The sequence below is a fragment of the Equus przewalskii genome, chromosome 29 (genome assembly GCF_037783145.1).
Source record: "Equus przewalskii isolate Varuska chromosome 29, EquPr2, whole genome shotgun sequence".
NCBI lineage: Eukaryota > Metazoa > Chordata > Mammalia > Perissodactyla > Equidae > Equus > Equus przewalskii.
Window position 1 is genome coordinate 21,275,297 of NC_091859.1, and position 17,662 is coordinate 21,292,958.

Here is a 17,662-nt window from a genome sequence, read left to right on the forward strand (position 1 = left end):
GAGACACACCTCAAAGCTCTATAGGAGGTTTGTAACGAACACTGGCATATTAAAGGCTCTGAGAAATCCTGAAGTAAAGAAACTTTTGATTAATTCGCCATTTCCTAAATTTGAAGGCCATAGGAAAATTTCCCCTTATATAGTTCTTTTTTACTATTATCATTATTATTTTGTTGAGGTCACAATAGTTTATAACACTGTGAAATTTCAGGTGTACATTATTATTTCTTAGTCACCATATATATATGCCCCATTACCCCTATGCCCATCTCCCAACCCCCTTCCCCTCTGGTAACCACTAATCTGTTCTCTTTGTCCATGTGTTTGTTTATCTTCCACATATGAGTGAAATTATGTGGTGTTTCTCTTTCTCTGACTGGCTTATTTCGCTTAACATAATACCCTAGAGGTCCATGCATGTTGTTTCAAATGAGACGATTTTGTTGTTTTTTCTTTTTTAAAGATTTAAAAATTTTTTTTTTCTTTTTCTCCCCAAAGCCCCGCAGTACATAGTTGTATATTCTTCGTTGTGGGTCCTTCTAGTTGTGGCATGTGGGATGCCCCCTCAGCGTGGCTTGATGAGCAGTGCCGTGTCCGCGCCCAGGATTCGAACCAACGAAACACTTGGCCGCCTGCAGCAGAGTGCACGAACTCAACCACTCGGCCACAGGGCCAGCCCCTGATTTTGTTTCTTTTTTCTTAAAAGCTGAGTAGTATTCCATTGTACCTATGCACCACATCTTCTTTATCCATTCATCAGTTGATGGGCACTTGGGTTGCTTCCATGTCTTGGCTATTGTGATTAATGCTACAATGAACATGCCCTTATATAATTCTTATCAACATCTCACGGAATTAGCGTTCCATGGATCTAACTTTGGAAAATGCTGTACTATAGAAACATATTTATCCAGCCTTCCTTCTTTTCCTTAGTAAATCTCTACGTAATTCAATAAAAAATTCTAAGACTATATGCACATAGAGATGTAAACCTTGGTTAATTTGAATACTCAGGGAATAGTAGGGCATTCTGGCTAACTATTCTTAAAAATTAACTGTAGAGGAGGTGCTTATTGAAAAGCATTCTGCAGCATTCTCAAACTTTAATATGATATAATCATCTGGGAATTTTGTTAAAGTGCATATTTGATTCAGTAGATCTGGGGTGGAATAGAGGTTCTGCATTTTCTAATCAGAAACTGGCTGATGCCAATGGGGCTGGTCTGTGGACCACACACTGAGTAGCAGGTTACTTTTCTGCCTTGGTAAGCACAGTAGAATAAATATAATAAAATTGTTATTTTGAATAACATTGTACATGTTGTTTATGGAACCACATACTGAAATAGTTTAAATTTTTAAAAATATCAACTTGTTTTCTTTATACCACCTTCTCATAAAAATAAAGTAGGAACTCACGGGGAGAAAAGTTGTAGCTATAGCAATATCTCTGTCAGCATCCAGCAGGCAATCTGGTACACTGTAGGTACTTAATAAATGTTAAGTACATTAACTTATTTGTCCTAAATTTTATTGTCTGAGTAAATAACTCTAGAGGTGACATAGGGACACATCTGCTAAGGAGGGTGTTAATGATAAGAAAATATTACTAAACAATAATGAAAATGTTGCCAAACATATTACCAATAAAACAATATATTTTCGAGAGTATTTAAGTAGAGAGAAGAATTCAACATGCTAATACGTGTTGGGATCTACCCCTGGCTCAGAGAAGGGAAGAACCAGGGTAATATTCTGAAAGAAGGTGCCAGTAAGGAAATCCATACTAGGAAAGTTGACACAGGCGTCTCTGCCCCAAACACGCTGGAATAGTCATAAAGTGAATAGAGATGCCTTCCTTGGGCATCTGTTCAGTGGATCAAGGGGCTGTCTGGAGAAGAAAAGAAGGAAATACAGGTCTTCCCTACTAATCCATCCATCTCCTACAAATTAAGCTAAAAGGACTAATCAGTTATTTTCATAATTCCTCTACTTGGTGCATTAAGTACCATGTAAATATTTGTTAACTAGGAGTGATTAGCAATATGACTTAGTAGTTTCTAGCTCCAAGTCTTTCGGTTGCCCAGATGCAGATGAATCCCATGACGACTTAAGGGGTTGAGGAACTCATCCAGACAAATATGTTACAATTACCTTATAATGTTTCAGGTTTTTTGGAATGTCTTAATGCGGTCTTGATGGAGTTTTCATTGAAATGGCTTTGAGAACTTTGATCTTCTGATACTTGGATATTGCCTATAAATATCAATTTGGTAGGGCCTAGGCAATTATATTTAATGAGACTTATTGACTAATTACCAACTTATTGTAGGTAGTTCAATCCACTCCATCTCACTGACCAAGATGTCCAAGATGGGGGCACCTCCAGCCAATCCCTCATCCTCTCTACTGCTCTCATCCCCATATTTCTTTATGGTCCTCCCACTCTTTCTTGTCTCTATAACCATTCTGAAATTTTTTCAGTTCTCACAATAGGCTATATTTTTTCTCCCTTCTGTTCCTTTTTGGCACAGCTTGTTCTCTCCACTGGGAATACCTCTAGCCGTGTTATATTGATTCCTATTAATCTTCAAGTCTCAGATCTTAAGTCAAAACTCAGAACGCTCAACTCTTGTTAACTGCCCCTCCAATGTGCTCCCCTCCACACTCTCTAACACAATATTGATCATACTTACGTGATCCAACACAAGCACACACACCACTAGTTGCCACTCTCTCTATATAAATATACACACACACATAAATATATACATTTATACACACACATATAAGCTCTGTGAAAAGACAGTATCTCTCTTGCTCACAGTTATAATTCCCAGGAAATAGCACACCGATTGAACTGTAGTGTTTAATAAGAATTTGTTGAATGTTGTCTCCTCAGGCAAGGGAAACAAAAGAAAAATTAAACAAAAATTTAAAAAATTAAACATCAAATTAAAAACCTTCTGCATGGTAAAGGAAACCATCAACAAAATGAAAAGACAACCTACCAAATGGGAGAAGATATTTGCAAATCATATATCTGATAAGAGGTTAATATCCAAAATATATAAAGAACTCATAAAACTCAGCAACAACAAAAAACAAAGAACCCAATCAAAAAATGGGCAGAGGATACAAACAGATATTTTTCCAAAGAGATATACAGATGTCCAATAGGTGGCTAGCCTGGTGGCACAGCAGTTAAGTTCGCATGTTCTGCTTCAGCGGCCTGAGGTTCACTGGTTCAGATCCCAGGTGTGGACCTATGCACCACTTGGCAAGCCATGCTGTGGCAGGCATCCCACATATAAAGTAGAGGAAGATGGGCATGGATGTTAGCTCAGGGCCAGTCTTCCCCAGCAAAAAAGAGGAGGATTGGCAGCAGATGTTAGCTCACGGCTAGTCTTCCTCAAAAACACAAAAAACAAAAAAACAGATGGCCAATAGGCACATGAAAAGATGTTTAACAGCACTAATTATTAGGGAAATGCAAATCAAAACTACAATGAGATATCACCTTATGCCCGTCAGAATGGCTGTTATTAAAATAACAAGAAATCACAAGTGTCAGAGAGGATGTGGAGAACAAGAAACCCTCATAAACTGCAAGTGGGAGTGCACACTGGTGCAGCCACTATGGAAAACAATATGAAGATCCCTCAAAAAATTAAAAGCAGAAATACCATATAATCGAGCTATTCCACCTCTGAGTATTTAGTCAAAGAACACAAAAACACTAATTCGAAAAGATACATGCACCCCTATGTTCATTGTGGCATTATTCACAATAGCCAAGACTTGGAAGCCACCTAAGTGCCCATCAATGGGGATGAATGGATAAAGAAGATGTAGTATATAAATACAATGGAATACTACTCAGCCATAAAAAAGACGAAATCTCGCCATTAGCGACAACATGGATGGGCTGTGAGAGTACTATGCTAAGTGAAATAAAGCAGATGGAGAAAGATAATTACTGAATGACTTCACTCATGTGTGGAAGATAAAGAAACAAACAGATAGTATGGAGAACAGGTTGTGGTTATCAGAGGGGAAGGTGACATGGAGACAGTGAAAGTGGTAAAGGGGCATGTGTACAGTGACAGATGGCAACTATACTTTTGGTGGTGAACGTGATGCTGTCTATACAGAAGTCAAAATATACCAATGTACACCTGAAATTTATATAATGTTATAAACCAATAAGACCTCAATAAAAAAAAATTTTGATGTAAAAAAAAGGAATTTGTTGAATGAAAGAATAAGCTTTAAAGAGTCCTAATTTTGTTAAAGTCCAGAGTCTATTGACTGTGGAAGAACTTTCAAACATTTTTATAGGCTAAAAAATAATAAAAAGTTATATGTCTTATTAATTTTAGCTACGTTCTCATATTTTGCTTATGTTTTCATAAAACTGGTAGTTTGGGGACCAAAACCTATAAAAGCTCTTCTGTGAAAGTCTATGAAAGAGCTATGTAAGTAATGACCACTACCAAGGAGTCACGTTTTTTCTTTTGAGGAAGATTAGCCCTTAGCTAACACCTGCTGCCAATCCTCCTCTTTTTGCTGAGGAAGACTGGCCCTGAGCTAACATCCGTGCCCATCTTCCTCTACTTTATACGTAGGACGCCTACCACAGCATGGCTTGGCAAGCGGTGCCATGTCCGCACCTGGGATCCAAACAGGCGAACCCTGGGCCGCCGAAGCAGAACGTGCAAACTTAACCAGTGGATCACGGGGCTGGCCCCAAGGAGTCACTTTTCAATGTCCTCTTTCATGCTCTTCTTATAAAACTCTAAAACCATGAGCTTTCTAGGATTTAAAAGGCTAGCACTGGCAACCTTTTCACATTTTCTAAGAATATGAGCCATAGCTTGAACATGGAACAATAAAAGAAATAAAATAAAACAAAACCAAAATTTAAAAAAGGTATTTATTATGGCTCCAAATCTGCTAATAAACTTTTTATTTTTCTCTTTTTATTGGTGTGGCTTAGGCATAAAATTTTATCTGTTTTAATCCTTTATACATTTACTCATCTTATGATTTTACAAACCGAACAGCTTAAAATTTAATTGGTAAAGTAAAATACAATGAATAACACACAATGCCCTCAAATTAACCTGAACTGTACACCAGCAAAATATATTGGAAACTTGAACATTTCCTAATTAAATCACTGCAATGGCTCCTGCTGCCTTAGGGAATAAATGCCAACACTTTTAGGCTAGCATACCAGGCCCTCTAAAATCTAGACCCAATCAGTCTTTCAAAGTTCTCTTTCAGAATCCTCTTTTGTCTTCTACTCATTACTCTAATAAAAATGACTAGCTGTTTGCTATACCAGCACATAGCAGATGCTCAAATATTAGTTAAACGTTAGAAACCGGGTTTGCTTTAACCAATGTAAAATTCGGGAGGCTTTCCTTTCGAACACTGTTTCTCAAATTTTAGCTGGCATCAGAACCACCCGGAGGGCTTGTTAAAACTCAGATTTCTGGGTCCCACTCACAGAATTTCTGGTTCAGATGGTTTGGGTTGGGGTCTGAGAATCTGCATTTCTAACGTGTTTCCCAGGTGATGCCGAGGCTGCTGGTCCAGGGACAACACTCTGACAACCACTAGTTTGCTTGTTAACTTCAACTGAAGTTAAACGCTAAAACTACAAGTTCCGTATGAATTGAGCTGCCTTTGTATAACACAAGAAGGAGCCTTTAAAAACTAAATCAGATCCAGCCACTCCTCTGCTCAAAAACCCGTACTAGCTCATCATTTCCCTCCAAGCAGAAGCCGACATGCTTACAGCGGCTTACAGGTGCACGTTATCCGCCTCGCCTCTCTAGTCTCAGCTCTCGCTATCCCGATCCCTATTCCAGGGCAGCCGCACTGACTGTGTGTTTTTCCTTTGACACGTTAGGCGCCTTTCTGTCTTAGGCCATTGCTGTAGGTATTCCATCTGCCTAGAAAGCTATTGTCCAGCTAAATATTTGGCCAACTTCCTTGCTGTCCTCAAATCTTTGCTCAAATCTCACCTTCCCAGTGATGAGGCCTACCCTCATCCTCCTATTCAATACCGCAGCTTGTCACCCCAAATCCTTAGCACCTCGGATCCCTCTTGTTTTATTTTCTTCTTCTTTGGTGAGTATAGCACTTATTACCTTCTAAAAATCCTACGTACTTCACTTACTCATTATATTTATTGTCTGTCTGCTCTGCTAGAATATAAACTCCTTGAGGGCAGGGATTTTTGTTTGGTTCCCTGATGCATCCTAAGCCTTTGGCACATAATAGTCCCTCAACATATACCCATGAATGAAGGAAGGAAGCAACGAATGAATATATTAGGTATATTGTACAACATACTGTTTCAAGTCAATGCTATGTAATGCTATGAATAGTATCTTTTTGAAAATGTTACCTCTTGTCCTACAAGATAGTTGACTTATCCAAGTTACTCAGCAACAACTGAGTAACAGTTGCTTGGTAGTTCACACATTCTCATTTTTAGATATACCTACTAGTGATCTGAGGATATGGAATACATCCATACACACATCTGTCCATTTAAATATATCGTGTACAAAATGGTGTTAGGGCTGAATATGTTCTAGATGGAAGCAGTTTTATAAACAGACCCTCTAGTCAACACATGGAGTTAAGGAGCCTCTATTTTACTCCTTAAATTACTGTGGATTTTAAAGAAGTACTTATTTTTGACTAAGGTATTTTTAGTCAATCAAGAGTAGAAACTCTATAGTATTATTTCCCACCTTCTATTTTAGAGGACAACAGTTATTATAATAAGAGTTTTCATTTCTTGAGGGCTTACTGTATGACAGGCAACATATGAAACACTTCACCAACTTTGTCTTCCACAGTTCTCATGATAACCCCACAGGGAGAAAGAAATTGAAATCCAAAGAGCTTCAATAGCTAGCACAAGGTCACACAGCTGTAAGGGGCGGGCAAAGCATCTACTCTGCATCTGTTTGAAGTGTATTAAAATGAAAGCTTGAGTACAAACAAGGAGCAGGAGTAAAACAGAATTCTCAGAGAAATATGATGACGCAAATCCAAAGTCGGGACTCAATGTTGAAAGTGAGCTGTACCACACTCTAGCTTCCTCAGTTTACGAGAGAAAGCTTACAGCAAGCCAGCCCACTCAAATTTCATGTAGCTATCTCCTGCCTGATGTTAAAAATACTTATTTCTCAAGAGCAATAGAATTTTTCCTTTAAATTAAAAAAAAACTCAAGATTTTAAATGATTGTTTCCCATTGTATTGCTCCCTTCCTGTCACTGTTTTTGAGCTAGAACGTGGAGTCCTTGGTAGGGAAAGGAAGGGCATGATCATCAATCTCCATTAACAGTCTTGAGTGGTTTCTGTCGTCTAACAATTTCTGCGTTCAATGACACGTAAATACTTGTGTAGTTAGATGGGCTATTCATCCACAGTGGACATTTACTTAAGCTCTGCGTGCACTCTTTGTATTCACACATTTCAGATAATGTCTCATTAACTGAGCAGATCTTTTAAAATTCTACTCTTTTTTCAAATAAATCTCTTCTTGGAGTTATGCAGAGCCCGTTCTATAAGAGGATAGTACCTTGGGACAGAGTGGGAATTACTGTTATGTTCTAAATTTGTTTACGGTACAGGGGTACATGAGAGCAGTATCAACCAAAGTGCATTCACAATGAAACCAAAACCCATGGTTCTTCAGGCATTTGAGTTCATGGTAGAGATGAAAGCTGGAATGAACCAGTTGCAGGTAACCACTCTGTTTCATCAATTTGAATCCATTTGTTGTCTACATTCTACTTACATATTTAGTCTTAAGATAATCTTAACTATATCTCCCTCTTCATCGTTCTTTTTCCTCTTTTACTACTCACCTTGTTTTCCAAATATGGTGCCACAGGAAACAATTTTACCTCGTGGAGAGTGAGAGAGATTACTTTTATGAATATTATATGGTTTTCGCCTAACAGGTTGAAAATTCTTGCCCTTTATCAGTGAAGAAATTAACAGATTGTATGAGTGTCTTGTTTGAGAATTCCATGACCTCCCTCCAGTGGGCCAGCAAATGAAGGATGGAAAGATTCACCTCTTTTGTACAAATCATCCCTTTTCCAGTAACCACGAGTTCACTTACATTTGCAAGCATCTGGAGCAGAGAAGGGTCTCCGGAGATCCCGGTAGAAGCCTGGCTTACATCGCTGGCAATGCTGACCTTCCGTGTTGTGCTGACAGTCGTTGCAGACACCACCACTACGATTCCCTGATGCCTCCCACACGTTAATGTCAAAGTGACAGGCATCAGCATGCCCATTGCACTTGCAGGCTGGAAAAAAGACACATGGGAAAAACAAATAATTAAAAATAAAACAACAGCGTCTCTAACAATCAGGCAGTTAAAAATAGGGTAAGCTGCTGCTAATTTTTAAAAATTTATTTTTAGTTCTTTGAATAACGCACATTTTCACAGTACAAGAATCAAAACAATATAAAAGCTATATGCTGAGAACTCTGGTCTCGCATCCCTGTTACCCTGTTTCTCTTGCCTTCAAAAGGTTACTACTTTCTTTATTTTTTTCAGTTTCTTATGTATTCTTCTAGTGTTTCTTCATAGATTTTTTTGAGATATAATTGATGTACTAGATTTTTATTTTAAAAAAAAGTTTTAGGATACGTTTGAAAGTTAACAAAGTATAGATCTGTCTACTTTGGCAGAAATATTACAGTCACCTTAGCAACCGGGGTTGACATTTATTTTGGAAAGCCTATTTGAGTAGCCACCAGCTTTTTTTTCTCTTTAATGGTAACACTTCACTATTTCCATTCTTGCTACTTCCCAAGGGCCAATGTCATCACGGTGGGTCCCCTGACCTTGCTTAGAAAACCCTAGTTGTCAGGCGCTATTTGAAAATGACAATTCATATTGCAGATACAGGTCTGAATTCATGTTCACTAATGAGCCTGGAAGGAAACTTCTGATGGACAAGGGTCAGTAACTTGGCAGGTATATTGATTTACCTTTCATGAAGTACTGTTCCTCAGCTATTGTTGTACTGGTGAGTACAAGGTAGTTTCCTACAGAAGCCTCGGTTTTCTTATAGAAGAGACCTGCAGTATTTCTTATGTAACAGTTCTCAAAGGCATTTCTAATATTATCAGTCAATAGCACCAAGTGACAAGTCCCTGTGTTCTAAATGTATTCACACATGCAGCTGGTTTCTGTGGAAAGGGTCAGAGTGGCACTCTAGGAATTTAGGAAAAATTCTTCAGATTCTCTCGATGAGTGATTTAGAATAAGAATCTGGACTTTTTTGTGGAGGTCAACTGTATTCGAAAATGTTTGTGCTATTGTTTTCATTGTTTCCTTGATGTGTTATGATATTTTCACCAGATTCATAATCTTTAAAAAGCATATTATAAGATAATTTAAAATTTATGCTTAGAGGAAATCCTTTACATTTCCTAGAAACTGAAATAAATCAGTTATGATTCCAAATTATGTATGGGAACTGACTTCTCACAATTTTACCCACAGTACTTGCCTTTCAACCCTTGTAAGATTGAAGTTTGTGAGTGTAAACATTGTTATGGGCATGTGTATTTCTCTGAACATTTTGAAAAACAAAGAAAAAAACAACTCACGTTCCCATATTTTTTTACCCTTCTATCTAATCTCCAACCTCAAACCCAAAGTTAGCCCTGGTAACGCACTCTCGTTCTCCACTAACTGGCTTAATTTCAAATCTAATTTGTCATTTCAAGTATAAGTGAAAAGACATGCATTACGGCATTATGGAAAAAAGCATTTAATTTGGAGTCTGAAGACTAGGGATCAAGTCTGGACTCTATCATTTACTAACTTTGGCAAGTTGCTTAATCTTACTGAGCCTCAGTTTCCTGATCTTTAAAATAGCCTTAACACCACCTACTTTATAAGGTTGTTTTGAGAACTGAATTCAAGACAGCTATTTTCATGATTATAATTCACTATCTTAGTTACAAGGGTAATTACACACCATAATCCTCCGTTGCTCTTGTGTCTAGCCATGTTTTCATTATGTCAAATTCTCAAGGAGGGCGCTTAGTCTCACAAAGTGTCCCAGCAAATGGGCAACACATTCTTGGCAAAGCAGTCACATTGGCAACTTTGCAAGCAGCAATTCTTTCCAATGATTGAAGTCAGAGTGGGCAGTGATATGGGCTATGTTTTCGTATGTTACAATGTCTGTCACCCACCACTTTATACCGTGTTTCTAGAGACAACAGGAGTCCACAGATAAGTTTAGTTTACAAAGAAGGCTTTGAGGCTCGTGGGCTTGGTACTTACTTCTGCACTCTTTAGGAGCCCCTGTTCTGCCATCAGCTGCCTCCCAGGGGCGGTCATTGTACAACGGTGCACAATGTTGGCAGTGGGTGCCTGCTGTGTTGTGCTTACACATACACTTTCCATGGACCTACAAACAAAAAGAAGAGCTATGAGTGCAAATGATACTAGAGAAGAACCTTCCCCACAATCTCATCTCATTGGTTGGCCTTAGCCATATGACATTCATTCACTTTTCTGAAGAAGTTTGCCATCAAGATGAGAGATCCTTTCTTTATTTTGTCTTGTGATTAATTTAAAAACTTAAGGGGCCGGCCCGGTGGTGCATCGGTTAAATGTGCACGTTCTGCTTTGGAGACCTGGGGTTCGTGGTTCGGATCCCGGGTGCGGACATGGCACTGCTTGGCAAGCCATGCTGTGGTAGGCGTCCCACATATAAAGTAGAGGAAGATGGGCACGGATGTTAGCTCAGGGCCAGCTTTCCTCAGCAAAAAGAGGAGGATTGGCAGCCGTTAGCTCAGGGCTAATCTTCCTAAAAAAACTCTTAAGTAATATATTTTCCTGGCTATAGGATATATCACCCTAATGAGCAATTCTGAGCTACTGGCTAGGTATTATCCTAAAATTTTAATGCCTCTGAATTTTTTAATTCTTTACACAATAAAACATCTTCACTATAGAAAATATAGAAATCAGTAATCCCATCACAAAGTGATGTTATCAACATTTGAAGCATATACTTCCAGTACTTTAAAAGTATAATTATATTTAAAAATTTTTTTCACATAACAATATATTGAGAACATCTTTTCATTTCATTAAATATTCTTAAACAGCACACATTTTAATGGCTCCCTTGTATGACATACAATTTATTTGACCAATCACCTATTTTGGGTTAGTTCAGCTTTTAAATATTTTTACATATTATATTTTAATTCTTTAATGAATATCCCTGTAGCTAACTATTTGTGTACATATTTATTTATTTGGAACGTGTTTTGTAGAAGTAAAATTTAACAATCAAAATATGTATATTTTTAAGGCTTTGAATACATTTTGTCATAATGACTGGGCATTTTCTTTTAATCCCACAATTCAGAGTAGTTGAGGGTTTATTAAAACATTTCTCACAGGGAGGAATACTTTAGCATAATTCTCTGGGATCTGAGAGTTTTATGAGAATTTTAATATTTTTTGTATTATCTCACTGATAATTTCTAAAAATTAATATTTTGGGTCATCTGGAATACTTCCTAATAACTAAATATTGCCATGAATTCCAGTACCAAGATGCATTTATTGACATTGAGGTCATGTTCTTACAAATGAAAGTTTTGCAAAGTAGCTCAGAATGGGGTTCCCAAATTTGGATCTATAAGATGTTTTGTTTTCTTTTCTTGAGAAACAATGTTAAAGGTAACTCAGCATAAAGGTAATAAATTATATCAACCAGGCAACAATATTTAATAAATATCTACTGGAGAGAGTCACTATGTTAGGCAATATTTGACATACAAAGCATTACAAAACATAATTTCTGTCTTTAAGAAAAGTATAATGTAGGCGGAGAAAAAGAATTACATAGAAAAAAATTACAGATAAACAAGACAATAAGTACCTAAGGAAAAAAATGATGTTGGAAATCAAAAGATGCAGAAATCAACACAGGTCGGCCGTTGTGGAGAGCTTTATGAGAGAGGTTGGGTTTTGAGCTAGTCCTTGAAGATGGACAGTATTTCTGAGAGACGGAAGGGAAGAGACTTTCCAGGAAGAGGAAAGAAAATTAGCCAAGGTGAGGAGCTAGGAGGCTAGGGAGAATCTGCGAACAAAGTTTATTTCAATACATCTAAAATATTTTGACTGCAATGATAAAGGAACTACTAAAAATTACGCAGATTTATAGAGTAGCCAGAATCAAAACGAGTCCCTAGTTTAATAAACCTGGAAATAGTCACATCAATAGATTGGTGTACTATGTTGACCTAATTTAACTCGAGAGTAAGTTGTGTCATCTTACCCAGGAGCCCCTTTCTCTTTTCATCCTCTCGGTATATATGTCTTTGGCTCCACTGGTAGAGCACTCTGGAAATAGCCTATGCATTATCCAAGTGTGTCACATGACTACTATGGACCTTGTGCTCACGTCATGCTCAAGTGCAGGAATTAACAGGGCTTGGAGGACTGCAGCCTACTTGTGAATGAATCCCATGAGATTTAAGAGTTACAACCTGGAAAATTTCATAAATAATGATTTTGGTGTCCATCTTGCTAAATTTCATTTCTGTGTATTATAAGGTTTTTGTGCTTAATGAAAATTAATTATAGAAGATTTTTAGTTCCCAGGGATTAGTAAAGATACAGATTTTTTTTATTGAGGTTATGATAGTTTAAAAACTTGTAAAATTTCAGTTGTACATTATTATTTGTCAGTCATATTATAGGTGCACCACTTCACCCTTTGTGCCCATCCCCCACCTCACTTTCCCCTGGTAACCACTAATCTGTTTTCTTTGTCCATGTGTTTGTTTATCTTCCACATATGAGTGGACTCATACAGAGTTTGTCTTTCTCTATCTGGCTTATTTCACTTAACATAATACCCTCAAGCTCCATCCATGTTGTTGTGAATGGGATGATTTTATCCTTTTTTATGGCTGAGTAGTATTCCATTACGTGTGTGTGTGTGTGTGTGTGTGTGTGTGTGTGTGTGTACACACCAAAGATACAGATTTTCTTAAGAGAGTGGAACTGGCTCCTTTGAGAATGATGATGTTGCAAAAACTTTTGTTAATTTTCTTTATAGAAATTCAACAAATATTATAGATTCAGTTTATTGGTTTGGTCTTGAAACACCTAAATGTGAGTTGAATTATAGTTACCTATTTTCTTGGACTTTGTTTTGTGACTATTTCTGCCAGGAGCTGTTTATACGTAAAGTCTCCTGGAGTTTACTATTACATCTCCAATCACACATTCAGGCAAGTTCTGAGGACAAATTTGCACTTAAATTTGGAGGTCTGCAGGAATTCAATTTCTACTGCTCTATAAGAGTGAGATCTTTTCATCCTAGCTCCTGGGTATCTGATTTTTCATATATTCTGGTAGAAATGTTCCAGTCCTACTGCTTTTATTAAATCTTTTAAATTCAACATTCCTTATCATCATGAAAAAAACTAGAAACTCTTTACCAAATAACTTCTGCATGGTAAGATTCTTTAAAGGATCTCAGTAAAAGCTGGATGATTTTTTGTTTACTTGTAGTACTAGGTGCTGATTTCAAACAAAATGGGGTCTTTGGGAAAATTGATTGAATAAGAAAAACCTTCCAGAGTTGAAGAGTTTAGTGAAGTGAAGGCATACTTATGTAGCTGACAGAAGTTAGCAGCATCATGGAGATTAGTGGGAAAAGTAGTTTTGTAATTGTCTAAACTCTACAACTTGTAAAAAAAAAGTACAAAATATCTAGAATACAAATAATTTGATAATATTAGAGTCAGAATTCCTAGAATAAAGCATCCCTAATCCATCACTGCTATTAAGGGGATTATAGGGAACATTATCTGGGGAGGACATTTGAGAAAATGTTAAGTCTAATGTAAATATGGTAGAGACCAATGTCAACCAATGCTATCTGTATAAAACTTCCAAGTATAGTCCCTGAGGCTGTGCCTTGAAGAGTGCATAGGATTTTCCTTAGGGAGCAGACAAGAAGAACAGAACCCCAAAGGAACATTCTGGGAATAGTCAATAAATAAATCAGAGAGTATGTGTTGGAGAGGTAGCTTCTGTCCAGATCATGGAACACATTAAACATCAGCTTAAGGATGCTGGAATTTATCCTTTATGTACTGAAGATCCACTGAAGATTTTCAAGTAAGGAAATGATTGAAAAGGTATATTAAATACACCTTCTTTTCTTCTCTTTTAAAATATTTCTTGCTACCTCACTCCTATCTTGTCTGTTATGTTCTTTCTTCCCTTCCCCCCTTTACTGTTTCTTTTCTATGTTTTTTTAACCCCAGTTTATGCTTTCCAATAGCCAGTGGCATCCACATGAGTTTTCTGATAATATTCAGAATTTTAAAAGATTGTTAATTCTCATTTTATTGGTTTTTTGCATCCTTTCTACTTTTTAACAACCATTTATTGAATACTATATAAAGACAGATGCTGTGAAGTATTGTTAGTTATCTTTAGAGCAATTAAACTCTCAATTTATCAGGTTTGGTCTTGGAATGCCCAAGGTCTATAAGCAATTTCACCCAACTCATAGGTTAGCCCTGGCTCACAAATTCCAGGCCTCAGGAGGCCACAGACATTTAGGGAACCTCATCAAACATTCACGCGTATCACAAGATAATGAGGACAGGTCAATTCCCTCTGGAGTGAGGATTTCAGAGCATTCCCTTGTTCCCACACGCTGAGAATTGGGATGAACCTCCCAGGGTCTGAAAGATGCCAGCCCAGCAAATTTTTCTGCACACAGGAAGATTCAAGGAGCTGTCATTTTGAGAATTACCAAAAATAGCTGTAAATCATTATCTAGACCATTTGAAACAAGAAATCCTTCCTCAGCGATGCAACTGTCACTGTTCAAGCTTGAAAGATCACCCACTATTTGATGCTCGTGAAAAATGTGCAAGGAAAACTAGGTCTTCATTGAAAAAATTTTTAAAAAATAGAAAAAGGAAACTCTAGTAACAAGTTAAACATAGCTCTTGTTTGGTACACAAACATGAACTAGACAAAGAGCAGGAAAATGGGATTACGTACTTAAGGCTTAGTTGAGGAAGAGTGGTGTCTGCCTGTCTAATTGGAAAACAAGAAATCTGCTTTATCAACAACTCTTTAACTCCTAATTATCCAAGAGGTACACCTTGGTATTTTGGATATTTTTTGAGTTTCGTAATCCCCTCTATCATACCAAGTGTACTTCATTCTGTAATGTCAAAGTTTTTTCCTACCTGGATCTAATATTATTTATTTGTTTATTTATTTGCAATTCATTTTTACTTATCTTTATCTTACAGGGAGGGACTTATACAAACTTTGAATCAGTAATTTAAGGAATTCCTGGAACAGCATGCTCATTGATAGCTGTGCACTTTGGTGACAAATATTATATATTAGAGCCAAATACACATGGAACAGAAAATACCATTTCTTCTTATTTGAGGAATCTAGGTGGGGGGAAAAATGAGGAAATTATCACCTTTCAAATCTGTCATTGGAAAATACACAGGTCTTGACTAGAAAAGCTGCTTTTTTGTCATTCCTTTTGGGGCAGAAGGTCTTCTAGTAGTCGGAATCCATGGAGTTGAGGAAATTGGTCATGGCAGGAAGTCGTAATAATCTGGTCATTGACAGCATCCAGCACATGGGCTGGACAATCACTTATCAAGATGTAGAATATTTAAACATTCAATGGAACATTGGCTTTGACAACTTTTAGAGTCCTTCTGGTCTCAAGGTTCTACGATTCTAAGGCCTGCTTCTTTGTGTTGTGAATACTGCTTGGTTGTAGGCAACTATCTTTTCTGAGCGAGCAGGGAAGACTAATATGACTGAGTCCTATTGTCATCTCACCAGTGCAGGATGTTTCCAGATCATCTGACAAGGACGAGCTAGCAGAATCTCTCTCTTTTCTTGCAGGCACTACCTGATGTGGCCCAAATGAAAAAGTAAATACATGTTAATAGATAATTTCTGAAGACGGACTTGCGTTTGTTGATATTGACTATAACTAAACTCAAATAAGTTCTATTCTTTCTGATTTTTCCCTACTGTTTTCTTCCTCCTTACTGCGTTTTTCCTATGGCTGGTGACTATAGAAATCATAAACTAAATCTCATTCTAGCTCCTGCCTTCCACATAAAGGTAGACCTCATCTTCTAGCCATGCTCTCCACAGTCACCATCATGGAATTACCAAAGCAAAAATCGCTCTGATTAATGCTTTGGAGGACTCACATTTACTGAATTCTTTAGGAATGTCTGATAAAATTCCCAACTGCTTTCCAACAAAGAGAGGAACTGTTGTTCATAGCCTACTAAAAATTATAATGAAAGTTAGTGGGGAAAAAAGAGATTTTACAGCTAAGTATTCAGAAATTCTTGAATATCATAAATTAAGTAATTTCTTTGTGCTATTATTGTTTACATAGAAATGATTTTATTTTCATTCTTTACCATTCAACTTTAAATTCTAATGTAAAGTGAATATTCTTTCATACCGTCATTGGAACTTGAAAAAATGTTTGTGAAAAGCAGACACAAACAGTGCCTAGTCCATGAACCAAAGGAAAATGCCCACTTAAAGGCAGCTGCAGCAATTCACAGACCTCCATTTAGCTACGATAAATGATTTATAAAGTGGAACAGCAATTTAAAACAAAATGTAAAGGCAAAAACTGATTAATTTCTAAAGAGACAGTATGTCCCTTTTAAAGAAAAGGATTAACTTCTAAAAGAATGAACTTCTTATGCATGAAAAGAGATAAATTCTAATAATAGAGCTAGCCTGTTAGAACCTGCTCCTCTTACGCAGGACAAAAACACACACAACAATGCTACAGCACAAACCTTTGAATAGAAAGCATTGTGAGGAAAACATGTCTTTTCATTAAGGAATAAAATATGCCTTTTCCCCATTAAAGGTTTGCATGTTTTAATTTAACAGAAGAAGTGGGAGTTCTAGGGTGAATATGAAGCATAATAATTGAGTTTGGTGGAAAAGGGGGCTTGAAATGTACTGTCAGAATGGGACAAAATAAGTTGAAGTTTGAGTGTTTCAAACCCTTGCCCAATCACATATATAGCAAGAAGGCAAGCAATTGAAAACTTCTACAATCTATTCTAGAGAAAACAGCCCCTGTAGGAAAGCACGGGCAATAAGACAAAGATAGGTAGAGAGCAGAAACAATTATTGTTAAAGAATGAAAACTGGCCGTTATGCAGACTTCTCTCTTCCCAGCTAGACTGCTGCCTGAAATTCCTTCTGTAGAGATTCATTCCTTGAGCTCCTGAATGGTGTTTTAGGTTCAGGAGTTCCCCACAAAAATGCAGTTACCCTCCGAAGGGGCAAGTCCTTAAATTATTAGCAACAAACATATCAGCAGGGATTATAACCATCTGTTCTCAATGCTAGAAGTGGACTCAGAGTTGCCTAGAAGAAGAAGTGCCTTCCTGATGGAGGGAAAAGGCATGTCTTAAGGAGAGAGGGAAGGAGCCAAAGACAAACTGTGCCTACTTCACTACTTTGCCAAGAACCTTGCTCTGGCTGACAGCCCTGGAAAAAAGCATGAATGGAGCCAA

At 37.3% G+C, this 17,662-nt stretch overlaps 1 protein-coding gene across 12 annotated transcripts in view; it reads right to left on the bottom strand.

The window, feature by feature from the left end:
• Positions 1–17,662, bottom strand: part of NTN4 (netrin 4) — a 170,672-nt gene that overhangs the window by 46,241 nt on the left and 106,769 nt on the right. For all 12 annotated transcript variants that reach the window (XM_070600193.1, XM_070600192.1, XM_070600200.1 and 9 more), the window contains 2 exons: positions 10,350–10,476; positions 8,160–8,348 (listed from right to left, as the gene is read on the bottom strand). In XM_070600193.1, coding sequence (XP_070456294.1) covers positions 8,160–8,348; positions 10,350–10,476 — 316 coding nt within the window. The remainder of the gene's footprint in view (positions 1–8,159; positions 8,349–10,349; positions 10,477–17,662) is intronic.